Consider the following 16472-nt stretch of genomic DNA (forward strand, 5'->3'; position numbering starts at 1 on the left):
CGGGCCTCTCACTGTTGTGGCCTCTCCCGTTGCGGAGCACAGGCTCCGGATGCGCAGGCTCAGCGGCCATGGCTTACGGGCCCAGTATGTGGGATCTTCCCGGACTGGGGCACGAACCTGTGTCCCCTGCATCAGCAGGTGGACTCTCAACCACTGCGCCACCAGGGAAGCCCGGTAACTTCTCTTTTTAAAGAAGCTGAATTTAAGCTGCTCTTTAAAGATGACAAGGATGAAAGGAAATTTCAGGCATAAGGACTAGTATGAGCACAGCCTTGAAACTGAGAGCGCCCAAGGCAAGTTCAGAAAACGACAAGTGTGAAATAAGTATATATATTGGTCTTTGCCCCAGTTCCTGACACACAGCTTTAAAACCCTTGTACACAGGGGTGCTAGAATTTTTTGTTCTAACATTTAATCTTGGATCCTAGCTCCTGATGCAGAGCTCCTGAACCCCTTGTAATTTTTTAAGTGATATGAGCACTAGGATAATCTGTTGTTCTAATATTTAGTCTTTGACAGTGATTCCTGACACAGAATTCCTAACCCCTTAGAATTTACTGGGTGACAGCAGTGTCTCTTCTAATGAGGTGACTCTTGGTGGGCTCCTGGATGGGGGCGAGTCACCAGAAAGACCAAGCCATGATTAGAAGCTTGAGATTTTCAGCCCTACCCCCATTTTCCAGAGAGGAGAGAGGGCCTGGAAATGGATTAATCATCAATCATGCCTACGTGATGAAACCTCCATAAAAATTCCAAAAGTACAGGGTTCAGAGAGCCTCTGGGCTGGTGAACATGTCTATGTGCCAAGAGAGTGGCACACCCCAACTCCACAGGGACAGAAGCTCCCGTGCCTGGGACTATTCCAGACTTCACCCTTTGTCTGGCTGCTCACCTGTATCCTTTATCATATCCTTTATTACATAATAAACTGGTAGACATGTTTCCCTGAGTTCTATGACCTGTTCTAGCAAATAACTGAATCCGGGACGGGGGGGTGGGGTGGGGGGGTCATGGGAACTCCAATTGGTAGCCAAGTCAGACAGATGTTGTGAGTAACCTGGGGACTTGCTACTTGCAATAGACATCTGAAGTAGGTGGCAGTCTGGTGGGGCTGAGCCCTTAACCTGTGGGATCTGACGCTGTTTCCAGATAGTGTCAGAATTCAGTTAAATTATAGACACCCACCTGATGTCACAGAGACTTGCTTGGTGTAGGAAAACACATTTGGTGTCAGAACTGTTATGAGTGTGACAGTGTGAGAGAGTAAAGGAGAAAAACAGAAACTCAGCAAGTAAGGCTGGTATGGTGAAAATACAGAAGCTGGGCCTTGAAGGAGGGAGGAGCACAGCTCTAGATTATACTGTTCTTTCAGACTGTACCACACGGTTTAACGTTTGTGATTTTCCAGTGGTCTGTAACTTTTTGGAAAGCATATCTGTATACTCACACTAACCCCAGAATGCCAGGCACTCCAAAAGTCGCCGAATGAATGAACAATATATTCATACATATGATAGAATAAACACCAGGAAAACAGAAAATTGCAGTTAATAAATAAGGTTAAATGTTTAACAAGATGAACTCAAGAACCTCAGAAAAAGATTTCAAAACAGATTCATCAGAATCTAGTGGCAGGAATCTCATCAAGCTGCCTTAAGTTAGAGGGCCTTCCTATTTGGAAACTGAGAGGATGGTGATTTTGCTGCAATAAAGAGGAGGAGGAGGTTCAAGAGGCAATGCTGCATAATGGTTGAGCGTGAGCCAGTTAGCCCTGAGTTCAAATTCTGGCACTACCACTTACCAGTATGGGGAAGATATTTAAAACCTATGAGAATCAGTTTTTCATCTATAAAATTAACATAATACAACCTCAAAAGATTATTTTGAGAATTAGATGAAATGATACAAGTTAAATATATTTAAGCATAGTGCCTGGCACATAGTAAGCCACTAAAATTGGCAGCTTTAATTACTACCGTTACTACTAATAAAGATCTGAGGTCAATTTTGACATCTGAGATAAAATGAGTTGTCAGCACTTGAAAATAAAATCCTTGCAAGAGCTTTGGAGTCAGATCAGAATTCAAATGCCAGTTCTACCATTTCCTAGCTGCATAATGTTGGGCAAGTTCCTTAACCCTCTAACCTTCTGTTTCTCCATCAATAAACTCAGTTATCTAAAGCATAAAGGTACCTTGAAGATTACATGAGATAATGTATATGTGCTTGGTACATATTAAATTGCCTTAATAAATGCTAACTTTTTATTATTATTATTTTTAATTTATTTATTTTTGGCTGCGTTGGGTCTGTTGCTGCACGCGGGCTTTCTCTAGTTGCGGCGAGTGGGGGCTACTCTTCATTGTGGTGCACGGGCTTCTCATTGCGGTGGCTTCTCTTGTTGTGGAGCACGGGCTCTAGGTGTGTGGGCTTCAGTAGTTGTGGCTCACGGGCTCTAGAGCGCAGGCTCAGTAGTTGTGGTGCACGGGCTTAGTTGCTCCGTGGCACGTGGGATCCTCCCGGACCAGGGCTCGAACCCCTGTCCCCTGCATTGGCAGGTGGATTCTCAACCACTGCACTACCAGGGAAGTCCTAACTTTTATTATTATATTAATTACTGAGATTCAGATCTGTGAGACATCCAGGAAGAAATGATTAAATTGAAGCCTGAGACTGCAATGAGACAGCACATTGAGTAAAATGCGAGAAACCCAAAATTCTGAAATTGGTCAACAATTAGATTAACAAGGCAGAGCTAGCAAGAGTCAGAATGAAGAGAGAAAATCAGGTCACACTCTGAATAAAAGAAAGCATTTTAAAATATGTTCACTTTTATCAAATGCTACAAAGATGACAAGTGGCACAAGGATGAAGAGGTTACTGAATTTAATAAGGCACAGTGAATTCTACTACTTTCCTTAACTATTCAGCTAGATGTTTTTCCTGTTCTTTTATTCAAACTGCTTTCTTAGAGCAAGAATACTCTTTCAAGAAAGAACTGAGGGGCTTCCCTGGTGGCACAGTGGTTGAGAATCCTGCCAAGGCAGGGGACACAGGTTCGAGCCCTGGTCTGGGAAGATCCCACATGCTGAGGAGCAACTGAGCCCGCATGCCACAGCTACTGAGGCTGTGTGCTGCAACTACTGAAGCCCATGCACCTAGAGCCCATGCTCTGTAACAAGCCACCGCAATGAGAAGCCCGCACACCGCAACTAAGAGTAGCCCCCGCTCGCCACAACTAAAGAAAGCCCACGTGCAGCAACAAAGACCCAACCTGGCCAAAAATTAAATAAATAAATAAATAGAAAGAAAGAAAGAGCTGAGAACAGAGCTATTCTGCCCTAAAATATATCCAGTGGTAATGTCAATCTAGAGGGAATCATAGGAACATGCGCAGAACAAAGGTGGCTTCAGCTTGGGCTTCACTTTTTAAATGCCATTTATTTGTACCTGCTATCATTTTAGCATACAAGAATAAACAAGGAAGAGAAAGAGAAAGTGGGAAGAATAGTTACACATCCTACGGTCGTAGTCTGGGTTCAGTGATTAAGCTCTGGCAAGAGACTTAGCACAACTGGGCCAAGTGGCTTGGAAAGTCACCCTTAAGCTTTTAGATTAAGAAATCAGGATATCTTTCTTTTGCTCCGTTGATATTAACATGCTATTTGACTCAGGACAAGTCACTTCTCCATTCTGTTTCTCAGGCTGTGAGGCTCTAACAACAAAGTAAACTCAAAGTCAGGGATTAAGCTTAGCTTTTGTATTTCCCCTCACCTTACCCCCCATTTAGTGCCTAGAACAGAATCTGTGTGGTTTGTGTAACTCAATAAATGTTAATGACCAAAACTACAACTGTGTTAAGTTTGAAGATATTTGGAAAGGCTCATTTCTGTCCATATATGATCATATCATTGTTATCAGTGATGGTCTTATATCCCTTCCTACTTAAGGCTACCAGAGACAGAAATCAAACTGTCCATTCTCACACAGAGGTGACAATAAATGTTACTGAAAGAACTGAAAAGTGCCATGAGGCATTTGAAAAAAAGAAATTTCATCCTCAGAGTTCTAGCAACAACCCCAACCTTCATCTCCTAAGGACAGCCAGCAGGCCCTGAGCCAAGCAGTAGACGGCCTGTGGGAATGCTGGGGTGGCACACACCTGTGTGGATGCGCAGGTGGTTCTTCAGGTTTCCAGCTGTAGTGAACTGCTTACCACAGTTAGACTCGGGGCACATAAAGGGCTTCTCCCCATTGTGGGTCCTCATGTGCACCTTCAGCCTCTGCAGTACATAGAAGCTTTTCCCACAACCTGCTGCAGGGCAGATAAAGGAGCGGTCGTTTCTGGGGGGAAAAAAAAAAATCACATACGCAACAATGCCTGAAAATGCTCTTTGCTAGAGAAGACAAGTCAAAGCTCCTACTGACTCTCAAGGCAGACAGTAAATCCCAAATCTAGATGTATCAGAATCACCTGAACTACAGATGCCCTACTTCTTGAAATACTGATTTCACAGGTTTAGAGTGGGGCTTAAGCTTATATATAATTTTTAAGTTCTCCAAGACATTATGTTTTATGATGAGATTTGAGAACTCTTGCTCTAAGATATTTAGGTGCCAAATGTTTGAACAAGGTAAATGAGACAATGCAAATGTTTCTATTAAAGAACAAAAGACATCTTAACCACAAGTGAGCTGGAGCCCCTGCTTTCCTTTAATCTGTCAAGTGGAGGGACTTCTGTCAAGTTCCTTCAGAAGCATCAACTTTCTTAAGCTCCAAGTATGGAATCTCAGGTTTGCTCACCGATGAGTTTTGAGGTGGTACTTAAAGTGAGCTGGCCACACAAATGTCCGGTCACAGCCTTCAACTGTACACTTGAGCTTCTTCTCCATTTGAGGAAGGGGCCCAGAATCTTTCGGTTGCCCATCACCAGAACCAAGGTGGACATTTTCTCCTGTAATAGAGTCACATATTTATAATCTAGGGAAGGATTCCACTCAGATACTTTGGTTCAAACAATAAAGCCACTCCTAGTGATCATTAATCACATATCGATCCTTCATCTTCCCCAGCTTGCTTTGCAATTCATTTAACAGAAGTGAGAGGGCTCTATATCCTCATCCCCTTACTTAATCCACAGAACTACAAAAAGCCACAAGACTAGGCCTCTTTGGCAAATGTAAGAAATATCCAAAATGGTTTCATATCAAAAAGCAGAGTTCAACCTATTTTGCATTACAGATTGGTAAGGAAGCAGGTATGTCAACACCAGGAGTGGGGTCCTACAGAAGATGACTTAAAGCTCTAGGTAATAAAAACTTGTATTTTAAGGAGAAGCCGCCAGTCTGGCTTAGCTGTGAACTTACAGTAGTAATTTCTTTTGTAGATGGCCATTCTTAGATTTCTATCTTCTGAAGTCAATTTGGCTGTTTCTATCATTCTAGAGAATAAGAATCACCTTCTAATTTCCTGTACCACCCCTCCTTAGTTACAAAATATCTAAGAATGCAAAAACTCAGCTCATTTTCAAATTTCTTACCACATTTTTAAAAGTTAGAGATAATACTGCTCAAGTTTTTTGTTCAATAGAATAAAAGGAGGGGAGGAGAGGAGCATATGGTGCAGTGACTTTCTTAAATTTAAACAAAATCAGTTAACTAAATCTTTAAATAAATTCCAGATTAGCAGGTGGTGCACCCTTTCCTTCGTTTTCTTCAATTCATAGTTGGACATCAATGGAGAAAAACATTCACAACCACTTAATTCTGTTATAAACATATGGAGTTTATCTTTCCACTACATACACCTTAGGAATAAGATTCATATTTCCAAATTTCCCTCTCAAGAGCCAAGAGTAGGATAATATGTTATACATATCACACTCCCGGGAACCTGACAGTTGATCAAAGGCAGTTTCTGTCCCATCTATTAACCTTACTTTCTTCCTGCCCTACATTCTCCTTGCTGTACTTCACCAAATGCTAATCATAAAACTAATTGCTCCAAGGTCAGAGCAGAACCTAAGATGCCTTTTGCTAGTTAATATTAATTAACTTGTTCTTTTTAAATATTGTCCCACATAGTTTTTTTGTTTGTTTAACTGAAACATGGGTAAATTTTAAACAGCACAGAAGTGCATATACTGTAAGGAAAATTTCCCACTAACTCTAGAGCTCCAGCTAATTAATTTCTAATGAAAGGTCTGTAGAAACCCATGCTAATCCAGAGATTTAAACCAGTGACAGGACTTCCCTGGTGGCGCAGTGGTTAAGAATATGCCTGCCAGTGTGGGGGACACGGGTTCGAGCCCTGGTCTGGGAAGATCCCACATGCCACAGAACAACTAAGCCCGTGTGCCACAACTACTGAGCCTGCGCTCTAGGACCCGCATGCCGCAACTACTGAGCCCATGTGCTGCAACTACTGAAGCCCGTGTGCCTAGAGTCCATGCTCTGCAACGAGAAGCCACCGCAATAAGAAGCCCGCGCACCGCAACGAAGAGTAGCCCCCGCTCGCCGCAACTAGAGAAAGCATGCGCACAGCAACCAAGACCCAATGCAGGCAAAAAATAAATTAAATTAAAAAAAAAAAAGTATAAACTGGTGACAGTTGGGGCTTCATGCATTCAATTTTGTAGATATCAATACAATGAGAACATTGATATAATCATACAACAGGGGGAAAAAATCCTTCAGAAAAGAGTGAGCTGTCTTGTATTTTGAGTCATTATAAAATTTCTCAAAGTGCTCCCTAAATTACTTTGTTTTTGAAAACAAAGCACTGTTTGCAGAAGACAGATTAGCTTAAAATGACCTCAGCCAATGACAGTTCTGGATATTTAGAGGTCATCTGATGAAATGGTTTCCCCCTCCTTCACCCCCCAAGAAAAGAGAGCAAGAGAGACAAACTCAACACCTTATATGGTACATGTTGAATAACACTGTAAACACGTTAAAGATCCTACAGTTATGTGGGCAAGGTCTTTACATTTGGGATATAATTTCCAGAGAAAGTAGTACTGTATAGAGCAGGTCAGTAAACTTTTCCTGTAAAGGGCCAAACAGCAGATATTTTTGGCTTTGAGGGCCATATGGTCTCTGTCACAACTACTCAACTTTGCCACAGTATCAGCCATAGACAATTAGTAATTAAAGGACATGCCTGTGTTCCAATATAACTTTATTTACAAAACAGGTGGTTATTGGCCCTTTGCTGACTCCTGATATACAGCATCACACACAAAATTAAAATATTTCTGTATTTCAACTTAGATGGAAGTGACAGTATGTTTGTGGTAATGACAGTATATACCTTATCTCAATAATTTTTTGTATTACCTTAATTGTCACAGGTTAATGAGAAAATACAGAGACAGACCTAAAACAAAAAATATTATGGCATGCTACACAAGCAAAGGTCTTGCAGTGGTTTAGGAGTGGTGTGAATAGAGCGATGGTCCCCAAGCTTTAACATGCATCATAACCACAATGAGGGCTTACTAAAAACTTCCAAGTTTCTGATTCAGTAAGATGAGACCTGATAATTTGCATTTCTAAATTACTGGTGATGCTGATGATCCAGGGATCACACTTTGAAAATTACTGGATAGAAAAAAAGTGGCACAGAGTAAATAGTACAGGCATGCTGAACTCAAAAGAAACCATACTATACCCTATTTGGATATTTAGGTCTTCTGGTGAATTGGTTCCACCCTCCCTGCCCTGCCCTGCCCACCCCCAACCCCCCAAAAAGCAGCACTATGGTAGCTGCTAATTGCTAAATCGCCATGAGCAGCAATTTAGTTTCAGCAAAACATTATCATCTGCCACACTGCCTTAAAATTAATTTTATTTTTATTGGTTTTATAGTTTTATTTCTATTAATTGATAAAACTGTCTTAATTTCATAACGGTGTAAAAGGTCTAAGTATAAGGACCATCACAATAAAAACAATTCAAGATAACACCAAGATGTGCGAAAAAATTTTTTCCTTTAAAAGGGGTTTAGTATACTATTTAAAGCTGACAATTGAGAATGCTAGTTCAGTTGATTCTGCACATGAATCTGGCATGGCTGAGTTATTTTTCAGAAAATAAGAAAAACAATTTACGTATTTCTAGCCTTCTGCTCTTACCAATAAAGTAATTTGGATTATATGCAACTCAAAATATAGCCACTGTATTACCAAAATCTCTGCACAGAATACTGGAAAGGAAAACACCACAGGGGTCTCACCATTGCTGCTGGTTTTCGCATTCTTTGCCAGTTGTGCACGAGTAGCAGCAATCAAACTGTCATGGGCCAACTCCTGAACCCGGAGGAACCATGGAATGCTACTGTCTGTGCTCTCACTGGAGAGGAAATCATTCCCTGAATCCTCTGCCTCATCTTGTACAAATACTAAGTGTTCGGCTGAAGAGCCCAGACCTGGAAGAAACAAAGAGGATATATGAAAGTTAGCCAACAAGTAATCCTTTGATTGGCCCTGGCTCAGAAACTCTGTGTCCTGATCAGCTATTCCACACTTTCACCTCTCACCTCAAGCTTCTGTTCTCATACAAGATTAGGTTATCACCTTTCCACTCCCAGCTGACAGGCTGGTCTTTATGTTACCTACTCCTGTTTCAGAGGCAAAAGGGTCTTTCCTAGCAACCAGGCTAACCCTCACCTCTAGAATCCCAATCCTATCTTTTAGTTTTCTCCTCTCCCAACTTCAACCCATTCCTCCTTAGTGGCCACCTTACAGCTTCCCTTTCAGCCTTTCAATCTGTCCAAGCTCAAGTCTCTCCCATCCTTTTTTTTAAAGAATAGAAAATCCCAACTATGTCTCTAAATATCACCTTCTCACCTGTTCCTTCAAAGTCATGTTTCTTGAAGTTTCTTAACTTCTAACTTGTGTATCTACTTTCTCACCTGCTGTCCATTCCCTATCTCTTTAACCCTAAGCTCCACCTCTACTACCTCAATAACAATTGCTCTTGCTGAGTTTGCCGGACATACACTTCCCAGTCCTCATCTCACTGGCCCAGTATGTGGTATTTGGCATGATTCTGTACCTTTTCTTCTTTAAAACGTTTCCTTCCTTGGCTCCCCCCACATCATTCTCATTTTGTTTTCTTGAGATCCCTCTCTCTAGAAGCTGCTTCCCATTCTTCTGTTACCCTCTTAAAATTTTTTTTCAGGGTCCCAGATTTGCCTTCTTTTCTGTTTATGCTCCAGACTACTCCTGAATCAAAGAATCCATGCTCATTGTTTCATACACTTCCTGAATGCTGATAAGCACTAAAACTACTTATTTCACAACAGACCTCTCTAGAACTCTGGATTCCTGTTTCTAACTCTCTAAAGGACACCTCCTCCTAAATGTCCCTGTGAAATCTCAATATCAGCAGGCACAAATTGGAACTAATCATTCTCCCGCAGCCCTACTCTTCCTGTGTGCACTATCTTGGTGAATGACACCACTTAATTTCCCAAACAAAAAATTTTTGAGTCATCTTAGAGTCTGCCTTCTCCCTCTACATACCCAACTGATCACCAAACGACACCAATTCTCCAAAATAATTAAAGAATAGTTTCTTTCCACTTTAAATATGACTAAGTTAACTATTCCCTGCTCCCCAGTTTTTTTTCTTAAGCATGAGCAGAAGTCAGAAAAGGGTAAAGAATACCTGCTCTTGTTAGGTTAAGAAGAATAAAAGAAGTGCTATCACTTGGCTGTAGATCTTGCAACAAGCTAGGAGACTCTGGAGTGGACAAAAACTCCGGAGACTTCTGTACGGTCTGAGCCCTCGTCTCTTCTCCGTCTGGACCCACATTCACCTGAAGGCTTCTCAACACAGCCGAGGAAGGAACCTCCTTGGAGGAGTTAGTATGATTTGGAGTATCATCTAGTAAAGGGAAAATACCACAGCTTTATGTAGCACCTATCTCCAAGGAGTTCACCATTTTGATATATGGTACCTAACTCCCTTGTAACATTCCTTAGTGGTACCTAACACCCTTGTAACATCCCTTAGTATCTAACACCCTTACAGGAGCAGACAGCATTCTCATTTTATAAATACAAAATCTGCCTCAGAAAAGAAGAGAGAGTGAAAGGCAGCTAAAGGGTGTCAACCAAAATGTGAGGGGCAGACTCCTCTGATGGTCAGTGGTAACTAATACGAACCATCCACATTTGGACATTATAGACCTTTGTCCTTTTGAGGCCCCAAATCAGTATATTTCCCTTGAAAAATATAGTTACACAATGAATACAAACTCAAGAACAGGATCTAAATTTTAAACTATTTTTCTTGGGAAAAGATACCTCTCTCTAATTTTTATAACATGTATGTGACAGTTCGGGTGAGTCATTAGGGGAAAAATCACAGCCTGGGATATAACTGAAATTGTATAGAATCATGAGTATGTTTCATTATGGTTCTGGGTTTACACCAGATGTAAAGAAATAATTCAGAAGACTTGCTTCTAGAACTTTATTATAAGGGAGGGGATGAATTTCCAAAGGTTTTAGTTGCAATATAATGAAGAACTGCCAAAAGTGCTAAAGCATCCGATGTTTTCAGGGGTTTCATTCATCTTTATAGAAGGCAGGTTACATTATTTTCTTCTTTCAAGGAGATAACAGGTAATGTTATAGAAATAAAGTGGAAGCCTAGGGACAGCAATGCTATTCCAAAGCCTAATGAAGTTGTACAACAAAGTGAATGAATTTAATGCCACACAACTGGTTAAATGGTAAATTTAACTGGTTAAAACGGTAAATTTTACATACATTTTACCACAAAAAAAACTGTTCTTAAAGTTCATAGCAGCACTGTTTGTCATAATACAACACTGGAAAATAACTACATATTCATCAGCTGTGGCATGGAAAAAGAAGTTGTGGTACACTCATATAACAGAATACTATATAGCAATGAAACCAAACAAACCAGAGCTACACACAAGGATGAATCGCACAAACATAAAAGGTACAACAAGATACACGCATATGATTCCACTCATTTAAAGTCCAAAATCAGCTAAAATTAGACTTGGGTGATTAAACTTGGAAAACAAAGAACAAATTTTCAAAAAATTGAGGGCAGTGGTGACCTATGGAAGAACAGAGGTTGCTTTTATCATGAAGGAACCCATGGAGGGCCTGGAAGCTGGCAACGTTCTACTTCTTGATTGGGTGGTGCTATCTCCTTTATAATAATTCTTCAAAAGGTATATCCATATAGTTTTGTGCTTTTCTGTGTCTATCACATATCCCAGCTAAAAAGAAAACATGTAGGTCATGCATGGAATGATTCACACATATTTGGGAGGAAGGGGAATGAGATTAGGGAGGTATGTACAAGATACATTTGTGTTTGTAACACTACGTTTCATGAGCTGGGAAGTGAGTACATGGGTTTTCATTTACTATTATCTATAACTGGTTGTCTAAAATATTTTAAATCAAAATTAAAACTAAAAGAAGGTAATGTAGAAAAGAAGATGGATGCTTTTGTTCCTGTTTTCATTTCCTCTATTATTGTCAAAATATTTATTCAATAAATTAAAATTGGGAGAGAAAATTCAGGAAAAAAAGCCAAATGAAGATCAAATTTTATTAGCACATGGAAATTTTCACATATTGAAAATCCATGGATTTGGAAACACTCCCAACACACCAGTAGAAAAATGGGACTTGAGAGATCAACGATGTGGGAAAGACAGGAGCTAGATAGAGAAACCTTAAATCAACACTGGTTGGTTGAATATATCTGCCCTTAAGTCACTTCAAAACTCAAAAAAGAACACCACTAGAGGATAGTAACCAGAAGACTTTATAACAAATAAGTTGTCGCCAATAGGTGACCCTCCCCTGATTTAACATTAATATTCCAAATTTTAAATATTTCAATTTCTAGAAAATAAAGAATCCATTGCATCCAAAAACAATGTTTTCCTTCCTAATAGTTAAGTGATAGGATCTCCTTCTTCTCATCCAAAGCTAATCTCACTACCCATGCTCAGCATTCTACTTCCTTCTACCTCTCCTGGAGCCTCCTCACCAATTATCTACTCTTTGTGTTTGCAGCTTCTCTAATGGGCTCCTTCCTCTTAGTATAAAACCACCCTCTAATATTTCAGATCTTAAAAAAGAACTCTTTAATGTACTTTATGTCCTTCTCTTTTTCCTTCCCATAGCAAGACAGCCTTTAGAAAGTATAGTTACTTCCTCAACTTGCACTGATACCTCAACCCACTGCAGCCTGGCTTTCCACTCCCTCTCCAAGGAGCAGGTCCTGCCTAGGTCAACAATGACCTCACTGACCCTATCTCATTGGGACAGTCCCTGTCTCACTGGGCCTCTTAGAAGCATTTGTCACACTTGACTATTCCCTTGGGTTCCATGCCTGCACTCTATGCCAGTATTCCCCCTATTGCTCTAGCCTTTCTTTCTTCCCTCCTTCACAGGCTCTCCTGCCTCACCCCATACCTTGAATAGGGAGTTCCATGCAGTTCTGCCTTGGCCTCCTTTTCTTCTCACTCTCACTCTATGGGTGTTCATAACCATTCCTATGACTTAAACTACCAATGCAGGGAATTCCCTGGCGGTCCAGTGGTTGGGACTCCACACTCTCAGTGCCAAGGGCCCGGGTTCAATCCCTGGTCAGGGAACTAAGATCCCACAAGCTGCATGGTATGGCCAAAAAAAAATTTTTTTTAAATAAATAAATAAACTAACAATGCACTTATGAGTCCCATGGTTGCTTTTTCTCCACAAATCCTAATTTTTACAGTTTCTACCAGTCAGTTATAAAGTCAGTTATCACATTCCACCAGTACCACAGAGAAGGCTAAGCTCTTAAGACTTGTTTATCTTATCTCTGGTGATCTTAATTTTTACCTGGTAACATTAGCCGACTGCATTCTGAGGCCTCAGTCACTGGAAGGAGGGACAAGCAAGTAATGTCTTTAGCTTCTGATTCTACTAGCCCCTGTCCTAGTGGGATGGACGTATTCTGAACAAACTGTACCAGCAGCTGAAGGGGAAAGGGGGGGATGTGGAGACAACAAATAATACAGGTTATTATGAATGGATCTAAACCTCTGAATTTACCAAAAGGCAATGATGTAATTAAGTCTTGATTGCTCACTAGTCTCAACCTTATTCATAGAAAAACCAGATTAACTACAAAATAATATTTTAACTCATTTTTATCAAGTGTTCTAGATAAAAATTGAATCGTATAATTAACTTCTATCACCTTCCATAAAACAGAGAAATGATAAAAATAATTATATTTTTAAATGGTGGCTATTACAAATTCAACTGCATTGTACTGATTATATTTTATAAAGTACTCTTCTGTGTATAGGCTCTTTTAATCCCCACTATAACTCAGTGAGATTAAACATGTATTTTAAAGACAAGGAATCAAGTTGAAGACACTAAATGACTAGTCCAAGGTCACATTACTAGTTAGGAGCAATGTCAGTCTTCATACTTAGTAACATGATTCCAAATTCAGTGATCTTTCCACTAAGCAACACACATGTTCTAAAATTAAAATGAGAAAAATGAATAAAAATTTTAAATGTTTAAATCCCCTAATCACATTTAAAAAGAAAACACTTTTAGATATATACAAAATTAATAAAAAATGGTTTGTGGTAGTAAATATTACATATATGTCATATACATAAATTTTGTCATTATGTAATTATGTAAATGTGTAATAATTTACACTTATTTAAATAACAAGTATAAAAAATCATAAAAGGTTAAGAATTGAATTTTTAAATTTTTGAGAAAGTACTTAGTAACAGAAAAATAATAAACTAGTAGTTACAACCAAAACCATATGGCCCACAAAACCTAAAATATTTATTACCTGGCACCATTACAGAAAAAGTTTGCCAACTCCTGAACTAAGAATAAACTCTGGAATACAGCCCACCAAAAGAAAAGAAAACCAGTTGCCTGGGCTCACCTCTGGTTTGGATTCTAACTCATCTGATAACATTGATTCAGCTTCCAAATCCTGTAGCTGTTCAGGGGACAGGTTAAAATTTTAATTCAGAGTCAATGACACCTTCCTGTTATGCTCATACTCCTCTAGGAAGTGTTACGCTTTTCCTGTAAGATGCTGGGCTGGGTGGGTAATTAATTTAGCCTAAAAAAGGAAAAAAGAAAGAGAGAGAGAATTCAGAGCAGTAGGAAAATGTAGCTAAAAAAACAAAGCCACTTCTTTACATATCCAAAAATCACAACAAGCAAGCAAATAAAAAATTCAGCCCAAAACACTTGTTTTAAAATAGAACAAGCCCAACAGATATCAAAACCCATAAAAAGTTGTACTTTAATGTAGAATTTCTAACAATCTATTCTAAGAACATAGAGAACAGACTTGTGGTTGCCAAGGGGGAAGGGGGTGGGGGAGAAATGGATTGGGAGTTTGGGATTAGCAGATGCAAACTATTACATATAGAATGGATAAACAAGGTCCTACTGTATAGCACAGGGAACTATATTCAATATCCTGTCATAAAGTACAATGGAAAAGAATACGAAAATGTATACACATACATATATAGGTAATGATATAACTGAATCATTTTGCTGCACAGCAGAAACACAACACTGTAAATCAACTATACTTCAATAAATTTAAAAATAAATAAATAAGAAAAGGTCTTAAGTATGGTAAAAGCTACATGCCCAAAGAATTTCACCTTATCATCTGTGATAATGACTGTAAGCAACATATAAATATAGATATTCAATTAGGTAATGGTTGATTATAGTGACATTGTATGACTTAAAAATACAGTTATGGGGCTTCCCTGGTGGTGCAGTGGTTAAGAGTCTGCCTGCCGATGCAGGGGACATGGGTTCGTGCCCCGATCTGGGAAGATCCCACATGCTGTGGAGCGGCTAGGCCCGAGAGCCATGGCCGCTGAGCCTGCGCGTCCGGAGCCTGTGCTCCGCGACGGGAGAGGCCACAACAGTGAGAGGCCCGCGTACCACACACACAAAAAATAGTTATGAAAACAATGCAACAGAAATGCTAAGACATTAAATTACAAAAACTATACACTTGTTATTAAAACTAGTTAAGATAAGCACAGGAAAAAGTAAAAGGAAATTCACACAGCCATGATAGTCACTGTACTGGGTGGGTGGTAGGCTGGTGTGACGTTTTTCTTCTCTTAATTTCCCAATTTTTTATAAAAGGTAATTACACAGTCAAAATTTGAACAGTGTTTCCTCAAAGTAGTATCCTCGGGACACTCATGAAGCTGTTTCCCCCCCCTTACTTTAAATTCTTACTTTCTTGATGACTATCCTTAGTGTTGTGTTTGGATTCCTTTTTCTTTTTTGTGTGTATTTATCTATTATAGATTTTCGGTTTGCTGGCATTTATCTATTATAGATTTTCGGTTTGCGGTTACCATGAAATTTTGGTATAGTAGTCTATATATACACAGTTGTTTTAAGCTGCTGATCTCTTAATTTCAAATGCATTTTAAATATCCTGCATTTTCACTCTCCTCCTCTCATGATTACTGGTTTTGATATCATATTTTACATCTAATTGTTTTGCGTATCTCTCAACTGCTCTTGTGGATGGAGATGATTTTATTACTTTTGCTTTTTAACCTCCCTACTAGTTTGTGTGTGGATGATTTCCTATCTTGACTGTATGTTTGCCTTTACCAGTGAGCTTTCCCATTTTGTAATTTTCTTGTTTCTAGTTGTGGCCTTTTCTTTTCCACCTAGAGAAGTTTCTTTAGCATTTGTTGTAAAGCTGGTTTGATGGTGCTGAATCCTTTTAGCTTTTGCTTGTCTGTAAAGGTTTTGATTTCTCCATCAAATCTGAATGAGAGCCTTGCGGGGTAGAGGATTCTTGGCTGTAGGTTTTTCCCTTTTGTCACTTAAAATGTACTGTGGCACTCTCTCCTGGCCTGCAGATTCTGCTGAAAAATCAGCTGATAACCTTATGGGAGTTCCCTTGTATGTTATTTGTTGCTTTGCCCTTGTTGTTTTTAGTATTTTCTCTTTATCTTTAATCTTTGTCAATTTGTTTTTGTTTTTGTTTTGCGGTACACGGGCCTCTCACTGTTGTGGCCTCTCCCGTTGTGGAGCACAGGCTCCAGACGCACAGGCTCAGCGGTCATGGCTCATGGGCCCAGCCGCTCCGCGGCATGCAGGTTCTTCCCAGACCGGGGCACAAACCCGTGTCCCCTGCATTGGCAGGCGGACTCTCAACCACTGCGCCACCAGGGAAGTCCAATCTTTGTCAATTTGGTTACTATGTGTCTCAGCATGTTGTCCCTTGGGTTAATCCTGTATGGGACTCTCTGCACTTCCTGGACTTGGGTAACTGTTTCCTTTCCCACATTAGGGAAGTTTTCAGCTATTATCTCTTCAAATATTTTCTCAGGCCCTTTCTCTCTCTCTTCTCCTTCTGGGACCCCTATA

At 39.8% G+C, this 16472-nt stretch overlaps 1 protein-coding gene across 7 annotated transcripts in view; it reads right to left on the bottom strand.

Moving 5' to 3' along the window:
• Positions 1-16472, bottom strand: part of ZNF410 (zinc finger protein 410) — a 40591-nt gene that overhangs the window by 11908 nt on the left and 12211 nt on the right. For 6 of the 7 annotated variants that reach the window (XR_009538805.1, XM_060139234.1, XM_060139229.1 and 3 more), the window contains exons 2-7: positions 13981-14163; positions 12894-13029; positions 9673-9891; positions 8237-8428; positions 4805-4955; positions 4163-4344 (exon numbers count right to left, since the gene is read on the bottom strand). Coding sequence is in view for 6 of the 7 variants with exons in the window: in XM_060139234.1 (XP_059995217.1) it covers positions 4163-4344; positions 4805-4955; positions 8237-8428; positions 9673-9891; positions 12894-13029; positions 13981-14013 (913 nt within the window). In the remaining variant the exon portion in view is untranslated. The remainder of the gene's footprint in view (positions 1-4162; positions 4345-4804; positions 4956-8236; positions 8429-9672; positions 9892-12893; positions 13030-13980; positions 14164-16472) is intronic. The other variant, XM_060139212.1, reaches the window with a different exon arrangement.

The sequence above is a fragment of the Lagenorhynchus albirostris genome, chromosome 1, assembly GCF_949774975.1.
Source record: "Lagenorhynchus albirostris chromosome 1, mLagAlb1.1, whole genome shotgun sequence".
Classification (NCBI taxonomy): Eukaryota; Metazoa; Chordata; class Mammalia; order Artiodactyla; family Delphinidae; genus Lagenorhynchus; species Lagenorhynchus albirostris.